Below are 27,656 nucleotides of genomic sequence, written 5' to 3' on the forward strand. Positions count from 1 at the left end.
TCCGTTTGTGCTTAGCAAATCAAACTGAGTGACACTGACCTATGTACCTCTGTTGTTTTATTTATTCTTTGTTATGTCATTTATCTTTGTTTCTCACTTTATATTCATCATTCATATTTTTGATTGATGTGTGGTAATGTTCTTCACCTCTATCTTTGTCTATTGCATTTTGTCAACAAAAAAAGAAAATCATGCGTGCAGATTTGAACTTCTCTTGTTTTCTTCAAAGCTTCTGCTGATTTGTGGACAGGAATATGAAACAGCAGCTACCTACATTAATATACTATACCCGTGGATAGGCCTACATATTTACAGTCTCAGTTTTTCGTAAAGATGTTTACATTTCGAACTGCACCTTTGTATATTCTTACGTATTTATTCCCATATGACGTAGTTTTATCTCCAAAGAAATACACTGTAAGAAACACTGCAAATGTTTTCTGGTGCGCTTTATTCATTTGCTTAGTTATATTCTACGTTTACTTATGTCTCATCATTAAACAAGAAAACTTGAAAAAGTATCATCAATTCAAATAAACAAGTATTTAAAATCACAAAGCGTTTTCCATTTCCAAATGAAGTAGCCAACAACTGAGTGACAAACATTCATCCAACTTCCAATCTTCAATTCTTATAGAGAACGGGACAATAAAGCACTGACTGATGTTGTCTCCGCTCTGTTGTTGGCGCACCATCAAGCTGAACTGTGCATTTACACCATACATGTGCTCGAGGTTCAAGGTTCTTTATTTGTCATGTATGGAGAAACCTTTTTCGACTCCCGTGAAAGAAATCTCATCTTGAATAAAAGCTTTACACTTCAAGTACAGTCTGGCGTTGAACCAGTAAATAAATGAACATAAGAATCCACTTCAGTCATAAACATGATTAAATCATAGGTAGTATTCTGTTGTTCGTTATGCCTTCATGGAAGGTGAGTGGGGGGGCTACTCCAAACTGCCAAAGTGAAGGCGAGCTAGTGGCATGAACGCACACAGAAGGCAATCCATCAGTCTACAGTGAAAATGTACCAGAAATGTGGGCTGAATATGGCTCGAACCAGGAAGTATTCAGTCATTGAGATATTCTCACTTCTCATGGGAATGAGAGTATACAATGTTGTGTTATATACAAAATAAATAAATGTGGTGTGTCTTCAACTTCAACCAACATGTATTTTTAGTTACCTTATGTTCAAGAAAGAATGACATTTTTATAAGACTTGTAAATTAAAAGAAAGAAAGAAAAAAATCTGTATTCACAAAAATATAATATTTAAATAGTAACATTCAGTCTATATTTTGCTTAAAGTTGTTTGCTAAATCTTAAAGAAATAGGCCAAAAAGTGCAAAGCATGCAACAAATCAGGACAACAGGACTGTCAGAGGGAGAATAACAGTGTCTGATGCTGGACTGCTCCTTTACCTTTTTTTTTCGGTGGTACACGTGGAAGTTGCAGAAGCAATTCAGGTCTTTAGTCTCTAATATTTTGGATCAACCATTGCGATACAGGTCGTTGTACACTCCACCATAGAGCGAGTGAGTCCTCACTGGTTCAGTCTGAAGCGTTGTGCTCTACGGGACAGTAAGCATGCTTGCAGATGGTTTGTGCCTCGACGGCAGCGTTACAAAAAAAGTCTGTTTTTCTCCTGCGGGCCCGATCACGCTATTCAGGCCAGAACTACAAGCTGTTGAGCTAAGCTAACACGAGGATGCAAGAGTAGTTATCCAGTAGCCATACAGGTACAGCAGCATTGGTCCAGTGTTGCGCTCCAGGGCTCTACATTGTGAAAAGGCATGCTGAGGGCCTCACAGTTTTTCTAGGAGAGAAACAGAAAAAAGGCAGATTTGAGGTTTTAAGTTTGTAAGCAGCCAGATGGTAAAGAACCAATGCTTTAGATGGAGAAATGAATCACTAACTAACAGGAAAATATCAATCTTACCTGTCTGGCTCTCTGGAGAAGGAGCATGTGTGGAGTGGCACTTGTTTTTCTGAAATGACAGAGGAGCCACTGCGTTAGGGCACTGAAGCAACACTGGTTTGTTTGCCAATCCATTAGTAGCTTTTAAAAAAAAACGTATTTACAATAACTGTCACTGTGCTTTCTCACACACATTGCTCTGCAGGTCAAGAATGGTGTCTCCACTAACACACTACTTCCAAACATACACTTATGGAGCTTCCATGCTCATAAGTATAACTTTTTGCAACTGAGACATTTTAATTAAAAATATCCCTGAAACACCAGTTTCAAATATATATTGAATGAGCTAAATGAAGTCTGGAATTAGTGTAGAACCTTTAAATGCATGATCAATCAATCAATTGATCAAGTGAAAACATTAAGTTTTAAGATTTTAATTCTCTATGGACTACGATCTAAAGTAAAAAAATGTCCCCAAAGAACAAAATAGATCAATGAATTATGAATTTTTTAAATCCAATCTAAAAATTATTTATGAAAAAGGCTCTACATGTTGCTGTTTATGATGCAATGTGCCTATCATATTCCATCTCATGATCATTTTTCCGTGGCTTTAACATTTAAAAATTCTCATTTTCGTGATTGCTTCAACTTAGATACAGCTTAAATAAGCTGTGTGCCACCTACAAATGAACTTGCAGAGGAGCAGCAAGAGCTCTGATTGGCCAGCTGTTGTGTTTCGCATGATGCTACTGCCTTTTGCTGTAGCAGGAATCATGTGTGTTCAGAGCTCTAACCACAACAGCTCGCTTTCGCACCGCATTATGGCGGTCGTAAATACATTTTTACCTTCTGGTTAAGTCGATAGTGCAGACTCCGGTCTGACAGCCAGGGGTGTCTGAGGGACTCTGCTGCACTCATCCTCCAGCTCTTACTCTTCACCAGCAGAAGGGTGATGAAGTCTTTGGCCTCGTCCGAGATGTCCGCAAACTCTTCTTCCTCAAAGTTCCACTGACAGGCCAGGATGTTGTTCAGTGTCTCGTTGTCGTCGTCCCCTAGAAACGGAGACAAGCCACTGAGCCTGCATGGAGAGGAAAGAGGTCAGGGATGCTACTGTGTGTATTTCTATATAGTCTGTATACATATGTAGGTATGCGAATGAGCATCCAACTCACAGCATGTAAGTGATGACGCCAAGGCTCCACATGTCTGTGGGGAATGAAACAAACTCGTAGTTGATGACCTCAGGAGCTAAAAATTCAGGGGTTCCAAAGTTGACCCTCAGCTTCTCCCTGGGTTTATACCTGTCAGAGACACACGAGCAGAAATCATAAGAGATACATCTGGGCTTGAGAAAGTCCTGTTATGAATGGTGAAAGTTAACAAAGCTTTTAACTGTAAATAGATGACAGATTTTACCTCCTGGCCAGGCCAAAGTCAATGATTTTAATCTTGTTAGTCGCTCTGCTGACACAAAGAATGTTCTCCGGCTGAAAAGGAACAATAGGGGAGGATTACAATACAATTCTGTTAAATTGCTGCTTTTGTATACTGTTTTTAGACTAATTCTTCCCTCTGGGAGGGATATAGTCAGAGAAATAGTCATTCAAACAGGACAGAAAGCCTTGTTTGCGCTAGAGAATCCTGTCATCCAGAAGGAGATTTCTGATGGTTGCATTGTGTTTTATCCCAGTAAGAGACTGCAGTGGAGCATTTATTGTAGTTTAACATCACTAAGAAGTGCGATAGAGCTATACACAAAGAGAATATAAATAACAGAAAAAAAGATTTTAATTGGGTTTGAGTTGACAAATAGTAAACCCAGTGGCTGGTTTTAAGATGCTGTTAAGAAGTCATCTGTTTCATACGAACTTTGTCCTGTAAAGTGTGTTGTGCCTCCTGGATGGCTTTTATTGTTCTATTCTTGAGTGTTTCACTTCTGAGTGCCTTTTATTTTGTAGTTTTGATTATTATCATTACTTTGTTTTCATATGTTTTTATGTTGTTACCTCCCTTTTTTTTACTGTCAATTTTTTCAATGTTGCACTGTACAGCACCTTATAATTGTAATTGTTTTAGGAATAAAGTTTACTTTCTCACTTACCTACTTACCTTACTTACTTACTTACTTACCTACCTACTTACTTACTTACTACATACTTACTTACTTACTTACCTACCTACTTACTTACTTACTTACTTACTTACTTACCTACCTACTTACTTACTTACTTACTTACTTACTTACTTACTTACTTACTTACATACTTACCTACTTACTTACTTACTTACCTACCTACTTACTTAATTACTTACTTACATACTTACTTACTTACCTACCTACCTACTTACTTACTTACTTACTTAAAACGGAGGGATATTGCTGACTGTGAGATATACACAGTCATATACATACATGATAAACATAATACAAGATAAGCAGGTTTACCTTAAGGTCAAGATGCAGGATGTACATCTTATGCATGTACTGCAGCCCTTCACAGATCTGGCGTATGAACAGCACGGTGTCCAACTCTGTCAAGTTGTAGTTCTCATCAATGATGCGGTCAAACAGCTCTCCTCCCTCCACACTACGGCAGAAAGGGAACCACACACACACACACACACACACACACACACACACACACACACACACACACACACACACACACACAATTACAGCAAGAAAGAGCTTGTAACTTTGTAGTATTGAGAAATGAGAACACATACTGCGCATGCACGCAGGTACCCTGACTTACTATTCCATGACCAGGATGATGTCATGGCGCGACTCGAAGGCGGCATACAGCTGGATGAGGTTGGCGTGATTTAGCTGGTTCATCACCTGCATCTCATTCCTCACCACGTCCTGAGAGACAGACAGACAAAAGACAGAAAGACATACAAGTCAGTTATAGTTGTGGTAAAGTGCTTGTATACAAGTAGATTGTTGTGGAGTGATTTTTGGAGACTGTGAGACCAGTAAATTGAAAAAATGTATCGAAGTCCATAAACGACAAAACTGTTAGCCAAGCACAAAAAAATCTCACAAAATCAGCTCTCTGAGTGACATCAGGCTAGTTCCCAGTGTGATGCATCACCTTTTTAAAATGTGTAAGAGACTTCTGTGAAAAGCTGAAAAGGATTTGAATTAAGCACCCCGATATAGAGCATGCACAAAATGTAATGATCTAAGCCCTGAAATAAGCTGTATTGTTGTGGTTGTATGTATTTGGTTGTTTAGATTTCTGTTGCCTGTTTGTATATTTCTGTTGCGGTATCCTGTTATGGTTCTGTACTGTGGTTTTTGTTTCCTGTTGATTTTGTATGTTTCTGTGATGATTGTGTAGGTTTCTGTTTCCTGTTTTATTTTGGTAGTCTGGTTTTCTGTCTTGTCTTGTCTAGTTTTACTTCCTGTGTTTTCCCGCCTGTCTGATTGTCCTGCCCCGCAGCCAACAACTGAGTTCGAAGTTCCTGGTTTTTGTACTACCTTTGTTTTAAACAGAAATGGAAGTCTCGCTGTATACTGATCTACTCTCCTTTGCGAGCCAGAATTGTAATGAAGTTATTGTGTGAGCTAATGTTAAGAAAAATTATTTCTTACAGCGGCTTCCCAGGAAATGCTCTTCACACAAAAAGCTACTGAAATCAATTTATTATGAAGTGTAATTAACAGGCTACATTAGACTCGATCCAGACATTTTTAGCAATAATTTAGCATTGTTTCTAAATGTAGCACTTGAAACAGCATATTTGATTAACTTGATGTACTTGCATGATTCTTGCAATTTTGGGGTTATATTGACATGGTTGAATGCACTTATTGTAAGTCGCTTTGCATAATATATAACATTACATAATATTACATAATAATGTAATTTAATGTTTAATTTAATATTTATATAAATATTTTGCGCATTAATGCACAAAACTGTGCAGCTCTTTCATTTTAAACATATATTATACATATTTTTAGAGCATTATTTCATATTTTTGTTGTACATTTTTCTACACTATATCTTAACTTCTGCAGCACTTGCTTTTAGTTTTATTTTCTCTCACTATGTTCATTGTTATGCACCAAAACACCAAGGCAAATCCATTGTATGTGAAAACCTCCGTGGCACTAAATCTGATCCTGATACTGATCCTGATGTAAAATTGCAAATTTTGCAGGAGATACATTTGGAATAAAAATATCTGCTTGCATCTAAGCTTGTTGTAGTATGGGCAGCTTTTTTTTTTAGGTCTTACTGTATCACAGGCTTTAATGCTTGCACACTATAGTATCATAGGAATGTCAACACAGTCAGCTTTGTCACGGATGATCACTGACAGCAACATGAGCTAGCCAAGGATTTAGCTGTGTGTTTGGAGGGCTTTCGGGCGTGTCCGAGTCTTTTGAATATCAAGATGATAATGTAACCCCAGAGCTATGCTTGGACATCTGACCTCTTTCACATCACTTTCAGATGCCCCAGAGCAAAAAAAGACACAATGAGGTTGACAAATTGCCACATGCCCACGCCCTCTGGGCTGTTGCTGTATCTAATTTTAAAATGTAATCCTTTATGGTTCTTAGCAACACTGAACGTAACAATCCATTAGACTGTCTGGGGAAACAGGGATCCCAATGCCGTTGCTGAACATGTATTCTGTTATGTTATTCAGTATTTATTGGCCGATCAATACTGCACCTTCTCTTTCTGGCTCCTGGCTTTGATGATCTTGGCAGCCAACGTCAGACCGGACGAGTTCTCTATGCACTTGTGGACTTGTCCGAAACGTCCCCTGATGAAAGAAAAGCAAACATATAGATGAGTCAAACAGATATATACGAGAAGAGGTACCACCTTGGATTTATTAAACATTACACTATCAACAGAAACAATAAAAATATTCTTTTTTTCATGTATTATAATGCTAAAATTCCAAATAATTGTTGGTTCCACCATCTAAAAAAAACCAACATCTGCTTTTCTTTGTTTCATTATCATAGTAAATTGGATTTTGGACTATTGGTTTGACAAAAACATACAAATTTAAGATGTCATTTTAGGCTTTGTGAACTGGTGATGGGCACGTGTTATATATATATATATATATATATATATATTTGTTTTGTTTTTTAAGATTATTTTTCTGGGCATTTAAGGCCTTTATTTTCATAGGACAGATGAAGAGATGAAAGAGGAGAGAGAGGGGAAGACATGAAAGAAAGACATGCAGCAAAGGGCCGCAGGTCGGAGTCAAACCCACAGTACGGTAAACCTCTATATATGGGCGCGTGCTCTACCAGGTGAGCTACCGAGGTGCCCGTGTTTTACTATTTTTATAGACCAACAATAATTGATTCATTGTAAAAAAATGTTTTTTTAATTTAAATAACTTGATTATAAAAAATAATTATTATTATTAATCATAATGGCTCCTTCAGTCTGTGCCATTATGTCAGCAATTTGAAAATTGTGCTTGCGTGCTGAGGGGTAATCTCCAGGATTTAGCACTGGTCTATTACATCAGAGAGGCCCGCTATTTCGCAAGAGCCCCCCCTGAGGCTCACAATCTAATGCCCTTTAGGAGGGCAATAAAAAGGTCTTGGAAAAAACTATTAGGTACCCCCTCACAGGCTGTGAAATCCTCTGTCATTTCATTAGGGAGGGCCGATGTGTTGAAGTGAAATGAAAACAAACTGGAGAGCCGGGTATTCGGTGGTACTCACCCTCCCAGGACCTCGTCTCTGTTGATAGTGTAGTAGCTGGCTATCTGATGGGGTTTGGGAGTCACGATGCGGTGGTCGAAAGGTGCCAACGGCGGAGGGCTTGAGTCTGAAGAAACCATAGAGAAATATAGACTACTTGAGTGAAAAGAAGAGATTTGCTGTCGCTGAGAACACAGAGTATGAAACAGAGACGGTGGAAGAGGCCTCAGTTCCCCAGAAACAAAGTGGATCAAAATAGCAGCATGCCAATGTCTCATTATCAGCTCTGCCAGCTGTGGCGACTGACATGTTAGTGACGCCTGAACAGCCATGGTGTTATGACACCTTCAAAGTCTGAGCAACGAAAGGTTAAATGTCACCAACTAACAACCAAGTTGGGTCTAATACAACCAGGACCAGAGCCAGGATTTTGGAAATACTGAGGTCAGGAGTCCTAGATGTACATGCCTCTTTTATGGATACAATCTGCTTTTTGCCTGAACTGCAGACTTATGGTTATACTAATTTCATCATTTCCAAACAGTTTTTGAAAAAATCTTGTATTTGAATGTAAATGTTATCAAACAAATGTGCATGGAAGCAAATAAAGCAGACCCCTTAAAACAAAGATGATGTTGAAGTGTATTACACCCTGTTACATTACATGGCATCTTTTCTATCAACCACACCAAAGAAATAGTTATATATGGGTATTTGACAAACTTGAGCCAGGCTCCAAATTTCAAAATAAAAGTTAAATGTTACACATTAGTTAGACAACCCCCATATTCCCTACAAAACCAAGGGCATGAGTGTTTTCTTGGACAGGTTTACCATGCACTGTAAAAACATAATGTCTCACCAATTATAAATTCCTTCACCGCTGACTCTTCATCCTTCCCTTCCTCTTCCACCTCTGTCTTTCCCTCGTCAGATTTGGAGGCCTGAGGCTCGCCCCCCTCCACCACCTGCCCATCAGCATTTTTCACTTCACCGTCTTCCACTCTGCTCTTTTTCAGGTCGTCCTTCACCGGGTCTTCTTCTGCGACACGACGTTTGCTGCATGTGGCCGCATCGCCCACCTCCTCAGAGCTAGAAAGACAACATTAAGCACCTGAATATTTTATTGAACTTTATTCAATTTTGTTTTATTTTTCTTGTCCCACCCCCAAATCATTTACTCATAACTGCCTTAAAAAATACTAGTATAGAAATGATATACATGAATTGGCTGGAAATACCTTTCCTGTGATAGGAGAGAGGTCTTGCAGATATCTGCGTTGACGCTTAGGGCGTCAACTGCCTCTCCTTTATGCTTTTTCTTCCCATCATCCTCCACTTTGCCAGCCTGTTCTGGACGAACATCTTCTGCCTTCCCCTGTTCGTCCTCGGACTCAGAGTCCTCAAAGACATCCTCCTCCTCTTCCTCCTCTTTCTCCTTGGTTGCCTCCTTCCTGTCCTCTGACTGGGCGGCAGAGGTGTGTGGTCCGTCCAGGATCAGCTCTGCAGACTCCTGTCTTCCTCTCTCCTCCCTCCTCTGATTGCCAGCCTCTGCTTTTCCATGGGAGTGCTCGGTGTTCTGCCTGTTGAGCTTTTCCACCTGCTCCTGCAGCACTGGCTCATTCAGCGAGGACGTGTCTGTCCCGGGAAAACCAAAGCAAACAACCGTAAGGGATTATCGCCACTCTGTATGGACATTACCATTACCACTAGGCTATTACATTAAAACCTCCAAACTGTAGTATTCAATGTGTTTTGAAACTTAACGACCCTGGAATGGATACAATTCACCCATGGTATATACAGTACAAGTATATGATTTATGCAATATCTTAACCTCACCAAGGGCTCTAGGGATGGCCATGCTTGCCAAAATAAAATTAAGGTTTGAGGTTATTAAGAAACTGCTATTGCATATGTTGTCCACTAGAGAGCACCGGCAAGTTGATTTTCACTGTTAAATGTCCCACTCACCCTCAGTATGTATTTTAGTCACGATATAAAACCCATTTGGAGAAGTTTATATCACATTTGTTTGTTTAAGTTAAGTGTTTATGTAAAAAAAAAAGAAAAAGAAAACACTATCAGTCGATATATTGTCAGATTTTAAACACCCAAATAACTATATTGGCTTCAAAGATCTAGTATTGGTCAGGCTATAGTCCATATCTATTCCAGCAGATCGTCAAATATGCTGTGCACATCTCTGCATAATCTCAGGTGATCGGAGGCAAGGCGTTATTTCCTGTTTGAGCTTACCTGACGTGTCCGCAGGCCTCCTCTTCTTCTGGGCCTTCAAGCCCTTCAGGCTCAGTTTGGCTTTCTCCTTGTCATCCTTTGCCTTGTTGTAGAAAGAAGAAACAAAGTATAAAGCATTAGACAACGGATCTAGAATGAGGTGAACAAAACTTGAACCCGGTTTAAATGTCCAAACTCTGAGATCTTATATTTGCCGCAATTATTTTCCACTTGTCAAAAGGGGTCAAAAGGAATTTATGAGTCTGATTTCTGACGGGAACAGTTTAGTGGTATACGTGAAAGTGTTTGTTGGTGTTGCTACGGTTGCCCCCGTAACTCAAGTATAATGTTCTGCCCGGATGGAGGCCTCCTCCAGGAGAAAGAGGAAAGGTCACATATCATCTGTAGCAGACAACATGCCACACAACACAGGAAACACCTTTATTCACTTTCCCACATATACATTACGGTTACGATTAAAAAAAACATAACATATGGGAAGTCAACATTTTCATATATATATTTTCAGATACTTTACAGGATGGCAGAAAAGAAGTTTGGGTGATCCCTGCTACGGTTTCTCTGTCATTTAATGTGGAATACATCTGTTTGTTTAACCACACACCCATTCCTAAAAACCTGCTTCTGAATCAGCAGAATTCATGGAAGGTAAGTCATCTCACGTGCAAACATCGTCATTGCAGATGTTTTGCCAAGCCATGGCAGTAACAGCTATGCAACAGTGCTCGGTACATTCTTCATATTGCTCCAACGTTCACCAAGTATGTGGCTTAATACAAGAAAGCCATTCCGTCTTATCAATCAATGCAGTAATGTCACCTATTCAGAACAGGCCAGACGAGTGCTAAACTGAGCCTGTGCAGCTGCGGCCCGACCCACCGCTGATAAAGACATGGTTTGGATAAGATAATCAGTCTGACTCTAATCATTCACACCTCAGAGGCAAATGACAGTGACAGCACGAAGGAAAATGACTTGACATTAATGACATGTTGAGTTAAAGCAGAGCTAATAATAGATGTACAAGGAGCTATATCAGAACGTAAAGGAAGGAGTATGCTTTACATGCAAACAAGGACTTACAAAAACTTTTAAAAGCCATTCAAACATGTAATAATAATAATAATACATTTTATTTATGTAGCGCTTTACATGGTACTCAGACACTTTAAAGTAAAACCAGCACATAAAACAAGCATATTAAAAGCAATTAAAAACAATAAAAACCAGTAACTATCAGGTAAGAAATATAAGACTTATGTACGTGGAAAGTTAATCTGAAGAGGGGTGTTTTGATTAGTGTTTTGAATGTGTCCAGGTCAGTACAGTCACGGATGTGTATGGGTAGGGAGTTCCAGAGGGAGGGGGGGCTGCAATGGTGAAAGCTCTGTCACCCCTTTAGTGTATTTTCCCAAAACAATTCTTCAGGTTTCAGAGCCAGTTATTTATAATGTCGCTACAAACAGGTCACATCTTCCATCAAAGAGGATTTGCAACCTTTCGGAAAAAGCTTAACGCATCTGGCACTATGATCACCATGCAATTAGACCTCTCACTATGTTGCCATTAGTGACACAGCAAACAGTAACAGAACCACTATGAGAACGTTGCAATGCAACTGCCACAAAGTACACTACGTTGGAAATGAAAACAGAAAACAAGACGGAAAAAAACATTTGATTTGGAGGCCACTTCTTGTAGGGAAACCTGGCTTGTAATAGGGCTGTGCTCGATTAAAGACATTCTTAGTCGACTAACACTCATTCAATTGTATCGACTAATCGATTAGTTGATTTAATCGACAGATCTGCAAATCTGAGTTTCTCCGCAAAGAGTCATGCAAAAGCACCACTTTAATTCTTGTGTTTACCAGAGATGTGCTCGTACGTTTCTCGGAAATAAGTCATTCAGCACGAAAAAAGCATCAAACATGACTAATGGACTAAAGAAATCTAAGTTGACTAAGACCAAAACCACCGATTAGTTGACTAATCGACTAAGAGGGAGCAGCCCTACTTGTAATGTTGTTAAACCTCTCACCTTCTTTTTAGCCTTCTTTCCAGGCTGTTTAAACAGCATCTCCACCAGCCTGGAGCTCTTCACCACCTCCCCAATGAAGCTGATCACCTGCTGGGTGCCCTCCACCAGCCTCTCTACCCCTTCCAGCCTGCGTCCCTGACTCTCCATCCGCTCGCTGGCCCCCTCCACGACCCCACGCAGCTCTCTGCATGCCGCCTCCACCCCAGACCTGTGTCTCCCCCCGTGGCCATCATCGCGCATAGAGGCCAGATCCTGACCCATGCCCCTGACGTCCTGGGACAAGCCATCCAGCCGGGTCAAGACGGTGTGCTGCATGTTGAGCAAACACTCCATCTGAGAGCTCAGCGAGTCCATTCGGCTCTCCACGCAGCGCAGGGCGGCATCGTGAGAGGAGGAAGGTGATGATGAAGAAGCTTGGGACTTGTCTGATCCATTAAGCGAGAGCTTCCTTCCGCCAGGCTTCTGACCGTGAAGAGGATTCGGATCGTAGACTTTGGCTAAAGAGTTGACAAGGCTGGAGCTCATGACTGATTTAAGGCAGAGCTCCTCGCAAACAGCAAAAAGAAAAAAAAAGTTTCACTCACTCAATCAAGTACGTTCACTTTCATGCAGGCTCGATGGAAACGACAACAAAGACCATATTACCAGACAAAGCCACAGGCAGCCGAAAAGAAGTGGAGGGAGAACGGAGATCTCTCCCTCGACACTGAAGCACACAGTTGAGTTTTAAGAATAGCAAATGGCTGTCCTCCAAATTAAAGTGCAGCCCCCCGTGGACGTCAGGGACTGAGTGGTCGGTGATAAGAGCAGGGGGCTCTGGTTTGCAGTTGGGGATTGATGTGAGTTAGAGGGAGATGCTGGAGAGGGTCGCTATGTGACATTTGAGACTCTTCAAAAGCCCTTCAGTCAGGTGTCAGAATCCCAAGAATCTGGGACTGAAATATGACGCCATAAAAAGTAAGACAAACAAATAAAATGTTCAGCCAATAAAAAAAATAAAAAAAATAAAAAAAACAGAGGAAAACCAAAACTCATGATTAAGAACTTGTGCAAAGTTTAAGGAGCAGATGTAGTCTGAGTATACAGTATGATGCGTAAGACATTGATCTTAAGTTAAGATTCTATATGGAGTATATGGTTTTCACATTGTTCCATAATAGGAAGAGGGGTGACAGGTGCAAGCGTGCACTTGAACCTCTGTTAGAGACGAAAGCATTGTGGGTATTTCTGAACCTCCTCAAATGCCACACGGTTCTCGCAACTGATTTGTTGATGTGTCAGCAGAACGTTGCATAATTGCCAATCATTCCCAAGGTGAAGACTTAAAAAAAAAAAAAAAATTGTTCTTTACTTCAAATAACAAATTGTATTTTTTATGTTTGGAAAAATATATTCCAGTAATTCTTCTCAGGATATGTATTATATCACTTATTACATGTCAAAACCTTTTAAAAAAAGATCACCAAACTCAAAAAGTAATTCATTTTGTCTTATCTTATTCAGTTATTATTTAAGTATATGGACTAATATAGCCTAAGCAAGCATCCAAGTTATATATATATTTTGTTTTTATTTTATTTAGGTTTTCATATGAATACTAAACACTGATGCAAAGGAAAATATACTTCTTTATTTTGTTTAAATACTGTTAATTATCTGTTTCTTGTTAACATTGTTGCTTATTTAAAATTCTACTGATGTTTACGTCTTTAGAATGAATTGTTAGATCCTGCCCAATTTTTGAATTACAAACAAAAAGTTTGTTTCTATAATAAATGTTTTTTTTTAAAAAGCGACTTTAAAAGAGAAGCTTTTCACTTTAACATTTTACAAAGAGGAACAAGTTTAGTTACAGAAATTAGAATAATAGTGGTTTAATTTGGAGTTGGAAAGAGCCTGGGAAGTTCCCAATATAGATTCACTGTTCGTGCAACATGGAGGGACAAGACAACGGGAAGAAAACAGGAAACAGGTGATACCACTGACACCTGAGAACTGTTGCTACAGAGGAGAAGGGTATTGTGGGAGAGGAAACTTATGGCACGTGTTGTTACTGAGAATAAAAGAGGATGGACTGACACAGATATACACATGGACGCGGAAGTTCATATTCAGGAACAGACACAAACGACTGACGCTTATTGAGACGTGTCTGAGCGTGCATTTTGGCCTCAAACTTTTCCACGTCTCAGTGCGGTGATATCTGGAGTGGGCAGGGTGACAAAGCGCCGGTGCCTATATACTATCACCCATCTGTCAGCACTGGAAAAACCTGACCTATAGCCTGTCCCTCGCACTGTTCCCAGTACAGACAGCTCGTCAGCTGTCAGGTTTAACTCTTGTATCCCCTGGTGCCTGTTTACCAGCTAAGGTGAGAATGAAAGAGGACACTATGTAAGTGCAGATATAGTACATACATACTGTGGAAATACACCCAACGGACAAAGGAGGCCACTGATTCACACTAACCTGGTTTGTAAACATTAATACGTCTTTGTTTGTCAGAGCTTAAAGGGATAGTTCAGATATTTTGAAGTGGGGTTGTATGAGGAACTTATCCATAGTCAGTGCATTGGCTACAGTAGATGGTGGTCAGCCCGCCCCCAGTGTGGAGAAGCATGCAAGGAAGCTAAGCAATGTAGCTTACCTGCTGTGGGCGGGGGCAGCAGCAAAATATATTGTAGACACCTAAAAATTCAATATTTGTTTAAGCGTATGCTATATTTAGAATATTTTCACCGCTTTACCTTGCCATCAGACAGCCCTTTCCAACAGGGAACTGAAGCAGTTATATCCATCTAGGCTCTCTTCAAAGCCACCAGACTCCTTTGACAAAAACAGCAATTTTACCTTGCAAAACACAGGATTTGTGGGTCTACTGCTGCCTCGATCGGTCAGTTTGTTTGAGTTATTGTGCGACTTTGGTGAATCCAAACTAACCCTTTAAAACTCCAATAACAACTCCCACAATAACACAGTAACTAATATCTCTAAACTTCAGCAAATCTCATCAAAAAGCACTACCTTGACGGATGAATCGCAGAAAATAAGCTTTTAATGGGAACTTCCTCTTTCATCGCTCTGCAAACTGGTAAGTAAGTAAATAAGACACATGGACATGAAAAATAAGTATTTCTAATTGGCTGGCAGGATTCATCAAACAACAGACAGAGAGCAAGGTAGAATAAACTGTAGGTAACCATAGCAACAGTACCGCTGATTCATGCTACGTCACCAGTTTGGGGAAACTGACCAGACCAATTAACTACAAACACACTTAAAGCGGCCTTAACTTACTTTTTGGCTGCTTGGGGACAGTAGAACGAGCTATACACACAACATATTATCAGCATATGAAGTTGTTATGTCAAACATGTTAATCAGCAGTTGCTTATGTATACATCTAGCACATGCAATGCAACATTAGCATTCATTTGGAGTCATATAAGTCCTAGTCTATATCCACGACGTTCCACTTCCGGGATTGCTCCGGTGCCGCCGGAAAATTACGCTGGATGTCTTTCTTTTCGGCCGGATGTCCATTACCTTCCACTTTCTTTGTATTGGAATTTTAAACTGCTCGATTTATGAGGTTAACTGCTCCTCAGATCTCTGCAGGGTAAATCCAGACAGCTAGCTAGACTATCTAGAGTTTTCGGTTGCACGAATTAAGCAACCTTTTGAACGTACACGTTCCACCAAAACAAGTTACTTCCCGAGGCGATTTTGCAGCTTCACTGTGACTCCGTCTGGCGCTTAGCACCGCCCAAGACGATTCTGATTGGTTTAAAGAAATGCCAATAAACCAGAGCAGAGTTTCTCTCCCATCCCGGAATGCTGTGTGGACTAGCCAGACCTTCCTCCGCAGCGCTGACGGTCTGGCAATGCGAGACTATATAAGTCCAAAAGTCACTCTACTTTAAGCTCTCTTTTGGTATTACTCTGTAGCTGCTGAATGCGCCGCTATTTTCATGAGCCAGTCGCAAACTTTGAATGATCGGTGAGACTGAATCGAAACAGTAAAGTTGCGGGTCAGAAAACCAGAACAAAGAGCTGAAAGACGCTCTGTGGAGCTGATGGGAACTGCAGTCGAATTAAAATTGTCTCTCCAATCAACCCCATCCACATTACACACATAGTCATTTGACTATGTGTGTCAATGTTAATATACAAAATATTATATATATACAAAATATTGATTAGTGCAGCTTTAAACACTGTATCCTTTATCATAGCAGTAAGGGGTTGTGGTATAAGATTCATAAAGCACTCATTAGGGCTCCACATAGATAACAATGGAGTCAGTGAGGGAAACGCCATTCCCTATTACCATGTTGGCACTTCACCCTCATCCATTAATTTTCTTATAACGGACTTGACACAACCACTATATTAGGTGTCTGAAAATGTGATAGATGGCTGATCAAATTAAAGACAGATATTTTAATGACTAAAACAATCCAGCAAAACAGACACTACGAAGAGCAATGAGGAAGAGGAGCAGGGTGGTGGTTGATTGGTCTCTGGTGTTGAGGGCAGTGGGAGGTTTAACTGTACCCTGTTGGACAATCTCTGAAATCCCCAGTCAGAAAAGGTTACACGGTAAGATGAGAGCCAGCGTGGTACAGAAAAACCGTTTCGGAATGAGAGTGACGCCGCGGCCTCGCCAATCTCACCACATATAGTTACTCAGAAGGAAGACCCAGACAATACATAATGCTTATTCTAGTGCCACAGGCTGTCCAGTAATCCAATATCACTCCAGTGCAATGATCTGGACAACATGAATGCAACGAGCTTTAGCCCAGAGACACAATAATAGACTGTGTGACATGCAACAAAGATGTGTCTCACGCTAATGGCTGCTGTTGTGGTGAACTGAGTACAGTATAGTACAGTGCGGTTACTTCAGTACAATACACATTTTAAAGTACCTGCATTTTACTTGTGTATGTCCGTATTTTGAAATGCTACAGTTTACACTTTTTACTGCACTTTTTCTGACAAACTTTGCAGAAAAAGATTGATTTTGTTATGTCTTTTATAGAAATTAAACAGCATGTGGCTTCCTTTGTATTTTCACTAAATATGTTCAAACTACATAATCTTTTATTTTTATTTTTTTTGGGGGCTTTTTTTCCCTTTACTTCAGAGTGACAGTGGATAGACAGGAAAGGTGGGAGATAGATGGGGGATGACACGGAGCAAAGGGCCACAGATTGGATTCAAACCCGGGCCGCTGCAAAGGCCTCAGCCTACATGGGGCGCACACTCTTACTGGGTGAGCTAATAGTTGGGGGGTGACCCCCCAACTACAGAATCTTAAAATTAAAAATCTTAAAAAACATTAGATTACATTAGATTAGATGGACTTTATTCATCCCAAATTGGGAAATTTCAGTGCTACATGCAGCAAAATATAAGACACACAGCACACATACAGAAAATACAAGAAATAATAAATAGGATAAAATACAAGAACTGCTATTAAAAAATACAAATAAAAAATACAAAGGAAAGAATGTAAAAACGTAAATAAAAGTGGCAAATAAAAATGTACAACCTACTTCAATAGTATTTATAAAGACGTAAGTAAAACCTATGCTTGTGCAAGTTGCACTATAGTGCAGTATTGCGATGCATATGAATCTTATCTAACGCTCAGTAATGAAGTGTTGAAAAGTTTTATTCCCTGTGGTAGGAATGATTTCTTGTAGCGGTCAGTGCGCAACATGCAATCTATTCAAGTCTTTAATGATGTATATTCACTCATAGAGTATTGACACTCAGGCAAAATGTGATCCATTTTAGGGAACTGTATACGTTGAAGAACTCAAAGCTCATGACCTGTGTCTACAGACACAGACTACCAGGGGTGCTTAGCAATAGGCTAGAAATCTTGGTTCCACCTGACTCAGTGACAGCTCTCTGATCTTTGGCATGTTCCAGGGCTCTGGTCCAGCTCTGGGGTCCCTGAATCACCCAGGGTTTTCCACCCGCATGGCATCCCTGCCCAGGATCCCAGGATTCACCATACCATCATGATGACTCACCCCACACAGCCTTACTGAGATCAAAAATAATTGCTTTCAAATGGCATTCAAAGGGTCTTTGACAACTTGTAAATCCTGTCGCCTCCAGGTTCACCACCAGTGGGTTTCACTTAAATGGCCAATAAAGTACCAAATACTCATTGGTTAAGGTGTGAGCTGTGATGCACTTTCAATTTTGTGATTGACAACTGGAAAGCAAAGTACCAAGCCTAAATACTGTATATTCCTCTTCTGCCCAATCATAATGTCTTTTAACAGCCTGTGTATCATAGTGATTCACAACATATACAGGCTGCTAAGCAGAGACAATCTGTTTATGAGCAGCTTCTGTTATTCCCATCACATGTATTTTGCTGACGCTTTTATCCAAAGCGACTTACAATCTGACTTTTGTGTTTTCTTTCTACTTTTTATTTTTACATTACAATGTTCTTTTATACAGCACCTACGTGCTTTTTGTAAAGCACTTTGGTCACCTTAAGCTGTGTTTAAATGTGCTTTAGAAATAAACTTCACTAGATCTACGTGGGGGTTGAGAGAGGGTTTTTGTTCTGTTCAATTGTGCTTGTCTGTTCTGTATGTTCAAAAATATTGAAAATAATAAAAACAATTGATCTAAAAAAAGAAACAAACTTTACTTACTTACAATAAGTGCATTCAAATGTGTGGGTAAAACCCGAAAAGTGCCGGAATTATGCAAGTACATCAACTTCATCAAATATGCTAATCAGCTTCTGCTCCATTAAGTAAGATATAGTAAGAGTTTGTTTGGTTGGTTTATTATTTATTTACAAGTTATAGCAGCTTTTTCAATTATGCAATGTACAGTATTTACCTGTGACAGCTGACTTGTGACACATACTTAATTAATATTCGAACCTAAGACGCCGTGTTTTTATAGCTACACAATTACATGAAATGCAAATGTTCAACATGTCTTAAACAATCTATTTACGCGCATTTCGCCATAATTCACCCCGACAGATTTGGTATTTTTGGAAACCTCTGCGTTATGACTAGAATTCAAATAAAGTTATTTGGGCTGGAAGAGTGCGTCATAACATCAATAACATGCAATGTTACTGATGGAATCACTGGGAGGTTTTGCAGGGTTAAAAAGGTTTATGGGCTATAATTCCTTGGTGCTTGAGGATGGATGTCTGGCGCGTACATGACAATGGAAAGAAGGCTACACATTATCTCTGTAGCTCCACCTGCTGCTTTTCTATCTGACAAACCTACTTGTGTCACCACTGGCTGATGACAGTCTGTACTTTCACAGTTCAGCTGCTGTGATAACATTCGTACAGCTCCCTCTGTAATGACCTCGGACAGGGAATAAATAAATTCCTTTCATGGAATAGCGGTTCTGTATGACGTCAGCAAAGTGTGTGTATATATCTGTGTTTGTGCTGGGGAGGGCGATATGGCCCAGCCTGTAAATATGTTACATAAGCAACACAAGTATGCGCGCAGACTTTTAAATACAGGCAACTTCCCTCGGTTATTGTGAGTTTGCTGCCCACTGTCAGTGTTACATAACATGAAGACAACTGGGTGTGACCGGACCGGCGTTTGGAAGAGGATTCAGGGTAAATGGTGACCTTTGACCTGGTGGAAAGACTATCCATCCCACACACATACACACAAAAAAACAGCAGATCTTAGTGCATAATTCAAGCAGAGGATCTTATATCTCCCTCCGTCTCTCAGTGTCACAGCGTCAACACAAACTTGTGGTCAAGTTGCAACTTGAAAAAAAATATCAAAATGTTAAACACAGGTAAACAGGCAAAACAAATAATTGATACGAAAGCTATTAACATGACTGCATCAATTTCTTAACCAGAGGACCAAGTGCAGGACTCTAACATGCTACAGTGCCCTTGAGCAAGGCATAAACTCTGAACTTTCTCTATTTCAGTTTCACTAAAAATGTTAATATATTCTATATAATCAAGTTTATTATTTCGAACTATTACTTTAAGATATAGCACATATGGTGCCTTTTAGTGTTTGAAATTTTCACATGTAGCCCATTTTGTGATATAAGACTAGACCGCTCAACAAATTGATGAGGACACTCCTCCCATGAGGAAAACAACAACAAAAAATAGATAAATGAAAGATAAATGTTGAAATAAATTTGTTCATGAATGTATAAATAAAAGTGCGTGAAAAAACAGAAATGGGGCGCCTGGGCAGCTCACCTGGTAGAGCGCGCACCCATTTATAGAGGCTTAGTCCTCGATGCAGCGGCCGCGGGTTCGATTCCAACTGCGGCCCTTTGCTGCCTGTCATTCCCCCTCTCTCTTTCCTTTCACGTCTTCAGCTGTCCCATTAAAAATAAAGGCCTAAAATGGCCAAAAAATTATCTTAAAATGTTTTTAATTTTTTAATTCATAATTTAAACAAGAATAAATGTTTTATTACTGCAATTAATTGTATTACTGCAATTATCAATTAATGTATTTCTGTAAACATTGTTTACTTAAATTATTTTTTATAATTGTATTTTTTTTATTTCTAAATTTCCCTTTTCAGTTGTGTACGCTTATTTGTGTTATTTGTGTTATTGCTTTGATGTTTTGTTCATTTATTAAGCCTTTTTAGAAAATATAGATGGTTAATTGGTCAATATGTCACATTATCAGCTTGATGGGCCTTATAAATATATTGTTCTGGAATGTATTGTCTGTATTGCACAGTTATATAACTTAAAGCCAACTAGACGTTTGTTGCAATGGACCACCTAAGTTGCAAAAAAAATGTAAACATCTGCTGTTTTGCAAAACTGTCAGTGACAATGTAAAGTGTATACGATTAGGAGCAAATTAGCTATAACATGTTAAATCATCAGCAGGCAATATGGAAGGTGCATTTCTGTCATGCTACCAGGAGATGGCAGAAGAGGACCACAGACCCAGGACTCCCCTTCTAACCACAGAACCTGCTGATGACTACCTGGGTATTTGGAAGCAATAGGATGTCATTTTGGTGGAGGGTCACACCCAGCTATTCTCTGGTTACCTTGAACCCTGACCTACTAACCTCCTGCACACACATGTATACACTCAAAACCATCTAGTCAATGTTTGCCATGTAAGACCTACTGTACATGGTGACAGATCATAAACACCAGTTGTGATTCCATATTGGTCCTAGGTTAATTTCAGCTTCATTTCATTCTGCTCTCATTCACTACCTCTGCACTCTTCAAGTAACAAGCCAGAAAACCAATTACCATTTCCCATTACTGCTCAACATTTTAATACTCTATACCACTGTGTTTTAGACTTTGGAAATGGGTTTTTTCCTTTAAATAATCCATCATAATCAATACTGCCATTACCATTTTGGAGTGATGCCTCTATTTGTTAACTTCAGCTACATCCACATATGCTACGCAGCTGGACCCAGTACATATTGTACATCTGCAACATCCAATGCACCCTTTAAAAAGGGTGGTCTGGTTACGATAACTCTGCTCTCCTCACTGTTTGCAGCTGCAGGACTGCTTGCAAGTCTAGACATCCACACTCATTGCAGTTTATTAAAGCTCCATTATGTAATGTTTTGAGTTGATTCTTAGCAAAACCCCTTTTGTTCTTTCACAAATATGTGCTCATTCATGTGTAATTACTTCCACCAACTAATCAAAGTATTCTCGTAAGCATAGAATCTGCCATTCAGAATCATTCAGAATACATGTATCATGGATGTATTAAGAGAACATATGTATTCATACAGTAATGGTCGAGCTCCAGAAGGAGGCACCGGCTGGCTTACTCTTCTACATCACAAATAAATATAAAGCAAATGTGAACTTCTAAAGACTACTTTTCATGTCACGTTTGTGAGTGATTTTCGATTTACCCTAGCCTAGACGTTTTTATGATCTGCTTTTGACATTCTTCTAAAGGATTTATTCACCAGGGGATACTGCTCCACTTCACAAAGTTAAGTATTTAAGTGACGACATGTTTATTTGACTAAATGTTTTGGCTGAATTTGGTTTAATTGCTTGTTGCTTTTACAAATGTCATAGATGCTGCTAAGCTGACCTAGCATTAGCTGTTTTTGTCAGTTGCATTTTAGCTTAGCAGCATAGCATATATAGCAGTTTGATAGTCAGCATGGCTAATTGGATTTAACGACTCACTTTTATATAAATAATAATAATAATAAATAATAAATAATTTAACATAGACATTAAATGTAACCTAATAATTAAAAGTTTATCTAGCTATTTGTCTGGCAGTGACCTACTAACAATGCTTTGGATTGAGGGAAGACCTTTGGAGGCAGTTTAGCAGTCCTATCCTTGACATCCAAGATAATTAAACTCTCAGAAACTCACCTCAGAAAGTATGACACTGCAATGGCCAGCAAGCACTTGCACTCATGTGTATTGTGTGTGTGTATTTTGTTTGTGTGTGTGTGTGTTTGTGTGTAGGCCCTGCCACTACGCATCAGCACTGTGCTGGTAATGAGTTATGCAAACGGCTGAAATTGAACACCAACCGAGGCCAGAGGAGTCCAGGCTAAAACAGCACATTCCCCCGGAGTCCTCATACCAGAGAGAGAAAGAAACATGGAGCCAGGAAATGTGAGGATTTAAAGTTTAAGTAAAACGTTGGTTCTAATTAAACTTGTTTAAAAAAAGAAAAAGCCCCCTTTCCTTCAGTTCACACACAATGTACAGTTAGTCTATGTAACTGATATATATGTAAAATACAGTGAGATGCTGTTAATGGAATTACTGATGACTGGAGTAAAATATGCATTATATATTTATAGTAAGGACCAGTCACAAAAAACCTGTGTAAAAATACAGTATGTATTTGGAGCAGAAATGCTGAAACTATAGAAAAACTGTAATTCCATCATGCACCATTAGGTAGTTAAATGAATAAATACTTTAGCAACAGTAGGGGAAATGTGACAGTCCTGAGTATAATAAAAGTAAAAAAAACATGAATATGCTAATAGGAATAATTTGAATAAGTTGAAGATCTATTTTTCATGCTTATAATTAAAAACACTCCTGGCAAACCAGGAAATTCCAGTTTTTCTGTTTTCTAAATCCAAACGGAATAGTGATGTTTCCTCCTCACGTAATGTCAAACCCGAACATCCAGTCTCAACAGAAAATACTTCAAATAAAAAGACTAAAGATATTGTATTTTTAAAATGGAACGTGTCTGTCAATTGTTAGATCTAACAAAGATATTACAAATACACACAACACATTCACTCCTAAATGACCTTCTTTGTCTTTTTAAATCCTTTAATCCTTTACATGAAACTTTCACTGGCTCTGTTCCTCCATCCCGCCTCTATTTGTTTGTGTGCTAATTTTGTCTGAGCTATGTGAGTGTGAGAATCTGAGGCAGGAGAAGTCCTTGTCACGTTAGTCATGCTCACCCGCATTAGCACAAACTACAGGGCTACATCCACGATACTACCTTTTCATTTTTAAACAGCGTTTTGAGACAAAAATGATCTCTGAGCATTTTATCTCCGTAGCAGAACTCCATCCATATTAACACGTCTGACAACACATATCACAGTTTACTCTGTACACACCTCACACAAAACCGTTTGTTTGTATATTGAATGTCCCTAGTCTAACAAATGCATATAACTGAACTACTTTTCTTAAATTTTGATAACAAAGTTGTATGTTTTACAGCAAAAAGTGTATCAATTCAACTATCTGTTCAGTTGAACCCATATAAATGACACAAAACTAAAAATGCGGTGCTGTATTGTGTACATAAATAAAATATAAAATGGTCCACTCAAAAAACTGTTTCTCCTGTTGCTCAGTAGCTTGTGTCTATTATTGTCTATTGTACCTGGAAGCAAAAGAAAGAAAAACAAACCATTATGTTAATTAAATGAATCCATATTCCAACACTTCAGTTGATTAAAAGAACTGTTGCTTTGAGAGCAATAAAGTGACAGCATAAAAAAAAAAAAACATTATTTCAGTTAAATAGAATCATTAACGTCTCTGTTGCATGGACACAAATAATAATAAATAATGTATACTTTAACAATCCCACAAGGGGAAATTACAATGTTTGTCAATGTTGTTATTTAGAGGATGGATACCCAAACCGAGCCCATCGGGCCGGGTTCGGACAGATATTTAGAAATGTGTGCGCTGATGCGCTCATCTGTTGACATTTCCAAATGCCTTCCTACAAACATACATGTGTCATTAGAATGAGAAAAATGAGATTTTGACTGTGTTGGGCTCGGACATAAATGTCTTAATGCCTGTCGGGCTCGGGCCGGGCTCGGACAGAAAAATGCGTCCCGATCCGCACTCTATTGTTATTACACAGAGGCCTGAATTACACACACATGCTCAGTACCTATACATGCATTAATGGAGAGATGTAGCTGCCCATGGAAAGGCGCCCCAAGCAGTTGGGGGTTCGGTGCCTTGCTCAGGAGCACCTTGAGGTGAACTGGCACCTCTCCAGCTAACAGTCCACCACCATACTTTGGTGCTTATGGGGACTTAAACCAGCAATCCCCTGGTTTCCAACCCAACTCCCTACTGACTGAGCTACTGCCACCAAACAACAGAGCATTGAATATAATGAAGAGGCACCCAATCTGATCTCATTCTCATGAACCTGCAAAGATTCACAGAAATATGTGAGATTTTCTGCCTGGTTAAGCTATTACTGAAGCTGTTACTTTGTTTTTCCCAGGATGCTGCAAGCTGGCGTTTTGTGTGTAAACCTGAAGTTGAAGAAGATAATCCTCCCAGTTCAAGTGAACATGCTCCCACATGTAGGTTCAGGTTAGCGGGGATTTGGCATGAATGAAACATGGCTACAGAAATCGAGTATAAAGTAAAAAAAGTTAATTAGAAGCCGGCTAAGAAACGGGGAACTTTAACTCAAAGTTCAAACTTGAATTTAAATCCCTTCAGATCAGTCTGATCTATTATTTATCACAACTGTATTCATCTTAAAGCCTGTGCTGACAACATCTAGACACATTTGGACTAAACTGTCCCGCGTAGTAGAAACGATAAATAGAGTTATAAATCTAGTTGTAATAAGCCCACTGTCAGCGGAGACAAGAAGACTAATAAAGATATGGACCTGACACTGACAGGCTGTAACTGCTCAAAGCACCACAGCTCTCGCTTTATGAGGAGTCAATTACATTTGCTTCCTGCTGGATTAAGTAATAAACTGGTTTATACTGGACACGGTATGTGTAGCATAGAGGGCACAGGCTCGCCAGGATGGAGTAGTGGAGTGAAGTGCTATTGGGCAGAACATCACTACTGGTGACAAGTCTGACGAATGTCAGATGTCAAGTGACGTTAAGTTTTCCAATGACTGTCCCAAGCTCACACACACTGGCTACAGATGGATGCCTGACTTACCAAAGATTATTGTTGTTGCATTGTTTTGGCAAAAGCAACATGTTCAGTTCATTTCAGCAGTTCAACGCAACAACAGAAGGTTCCAGGTTACAGATGCCAGGGATAAGTCAGCTGATTAGTTGTACTGCCATTACACAGTTAAAACAGCTGTAGTCTGTACAGTCAGTAAATGCTCTACTTTATCCAGGGGAAGACCAGTTCTGAAAGGTGTTAGCCTTTTCACATCACCAGGAACACAGCTCCTATTCTCGGAGTGAAAGCAGAAACTAGGCCACCCACAGATAACACCAGCATTGCTGGGCTCAGATATTCCAGAGTCTTCTTTGCAAAGTCAGATATGATAATCAAGCCACCTACATGATATGTCTCCAGATACTGCTCCGCTCCACTAGCCAGAGCTTTGCCATGAGGTATGGAGGTCTAAATGCAGCAGAAGAAATATGATTTAGAAAGTAGTCATATACATCTTCCAATGCTTCCAATCTGTTTATTTATTATTAATAGAAATAGAAATAGTTTTCCAAGTTTTTAATTCTGCCCTTCCTCGTTCTTACTGTAAACTCAGAGTAAACACATTGACAAGGCCTGACTGGACAAGAACCTGTTGACACTTATGGTCCAGGGATTAGTGCCGGTGAAAATGTGATTGAAAATTTTAATTTCTTGAAGTATAACATTTCCAGTTCATGCAGGCCTTCAGCTTGTCAGCTTCTGCCATTATCCTCAACATGACAGCTGAGTACAATAAACAAAGATTTGCTATTCATTCAGATTGAATGAACTTCTGGCATGTTCCCAAATTCACCTGTTCACCTGCAGCACAGGTGCACAGACCGTCTCTCGCTGTATTACCTGTGTGTCTGCAGACGCTGTGGTCCTTCCTCTCTTCTTGGCGGAGAATAATTTCCACAGCCGTCCCCACAGGAAAGTGGCCACCAGACACACACTCCCTAATATCCAAATCTCTTTATCCTTTAGGAGGTTCTCCATGATGGAAACCTTCCTCTTGCAGTCCCTGATGTCCACCTGCACAAGCTGTCTGTCTTATCTCAGCCCCTCTAGCGCCCGTGGCGAAGGAGTCTCAGGTGGCCGGCAACGAGTTGTTGACATTGGGCAAGAGAGCGGGCGCTGATTATGAAATAGTCGGGCTCCTGCGGCTGTGCATTGAATACTCAGGCTCTTGCTCGCTACAGACTCGGACAAGAACAGGGGGTCTGTGCTGTCAAGCCACCTGCCCACCCAGCCAACCATTCACCCGCCACCCAGGACCTAAAAGGAGAGAACATGCTGTCTCTGAGACGAGAAGGGGACAGGTGGTGTTGGGTTCAGGGTGTCGTTGCTTTACGCAGAATCAGATGCACTCCTTCTGCTGCTGGCATGTTAGTGAGACCCCTTCGGTATCCTTTAACTTAGGACACAGCACTTCATGCATGCATGCATTCTCCTGAGTATATCTGTCAGACAGTTGCTTTGCCTCTCTGTACCTCTCAAACTGACACAATCGGGTGCATGCATCGTTGCAGGCGCATATAATGGCGAGCCAGTTGACAATCACGCATGCATGTAAACATGCGGTGCCAAGTTTATCCTTTCTGTGGCCACATGTTGCACAGGTGAAAACAAGACAAGCAGTTGTCTTTTGCTGTGAACTACAACAGTATGTCCACACTGTGTGAGAGAAAGGAGGACTTCTACATTTTATTGTCCTCAGCCCCCCTAAAAATTATATTATTATTTATTTTTTTAAATACATTTTTGTGCTTCAAGTTAGAGTTTGTGAACTTGTCTGTTAGTGACAGAGGACAAACAATTAGAGGTTTAAAGGGCTTGAAACAGGTTTAATATCCTGTGTCGCTGTCATCGATGCTATGCACCTGTAATGCAGTCAAGGAAAGGGTTAACAGAACAACACAGTCTCACAGCAGTTCGTGAAATGGTCACGTTATCTTGAATCTATTGATTTGTGTTCACGGGGACGTTTTTCTCGTTTTTTTCGTGGTGGCCAGCACAAAATGGTCTATACGGAAAACATCCCCGTGAACACGAATCAATAGATTAAATAACGTGACCATTTCACGAACTGCCATGAGACTGGGTTGAACGGAAACATACATGTAGCGAAATTCATTCTCTGTATTTAACCCATCCCTCAAGGGAGCAGTGGGCAGCCAATCACAGCGCCCGGGGACCAACTCCAGTTCTGAGCCAGTGCCTTGATTAAGGGCACTGACATGTTTTAGATGGTGGGGGAAACCAGA

General features: G+C 39.9%; 1 protein-coding gene across 2 annotated transcripts; it reads right to left on the bottom strand.

Annotated features, from left to right (window-relative positions):
* Positions 1 to 432: 432 nt before the first annotated feature.
* Positions 433 to 26,589, bottom strand: mylk4b (myosin light chain kinase family, member 4b). 2 transcript variants are annotated; one of them, XM_039811556.1, is made up of 14 exons: positions 12,571 to 12,684; positions 11,926 to 12,471; positions 9,886 to 9,967; positions 8,868 to 9,264; positions 8,489 to 8,718; positions 7,648 to 7,753; positions 6,623 to 6,716; positions 4,685 to 4,794; positions 4,375 to 4,516; positions 3,345 to 3,415; positions 3,101 to 3,229; positions 2,775 to 3,006; positions 1,944 to 1,992; positions 433 to 1,820 (listed from the first exon to the last, which is right to left on the bottom strand). In XM_039811556.1, exons 2-14 carry the CDS (start codon positions 12,448 to 12,450, stop codon positions 1,810 to 1,812), a joined length of 2,178 nt encoding a protein of 725 aa, XP_039667490.1. In that variant the 5' UTR covers positions 12,451 to 12,471; positions 12,571 to 12,684; the 3' UTR covers positions 433 to 1,809. The 2 variants fall into 2 exon arrangements, with proteins under 2 accessions (XP_039667490.1, XP_039667491.1); XM_039811557.1 differs by lacking the exons at positions 11,926 to 12,471; positions 12,571 to 12,684 and adding an exon at positions 26,251 to 26,589.
* Positions 26,590 to 27,656: the final 1,067 nt, after the last annotated feature.

The sequence above is a fragment of the Perca fluviatilis genome, chromosome 9 (assembly GCF_010015445.1).
Source record: "Perca fluviatilis chromosome 9, GENO_Pfluv_1.0, whole genome shotgun sequence".
Lineage (NCBI taxonomy): Eukaryota > Metazoa > Chordata > Actinopteri > Perciformes > Percidae > Perca > Perca fluviatilis.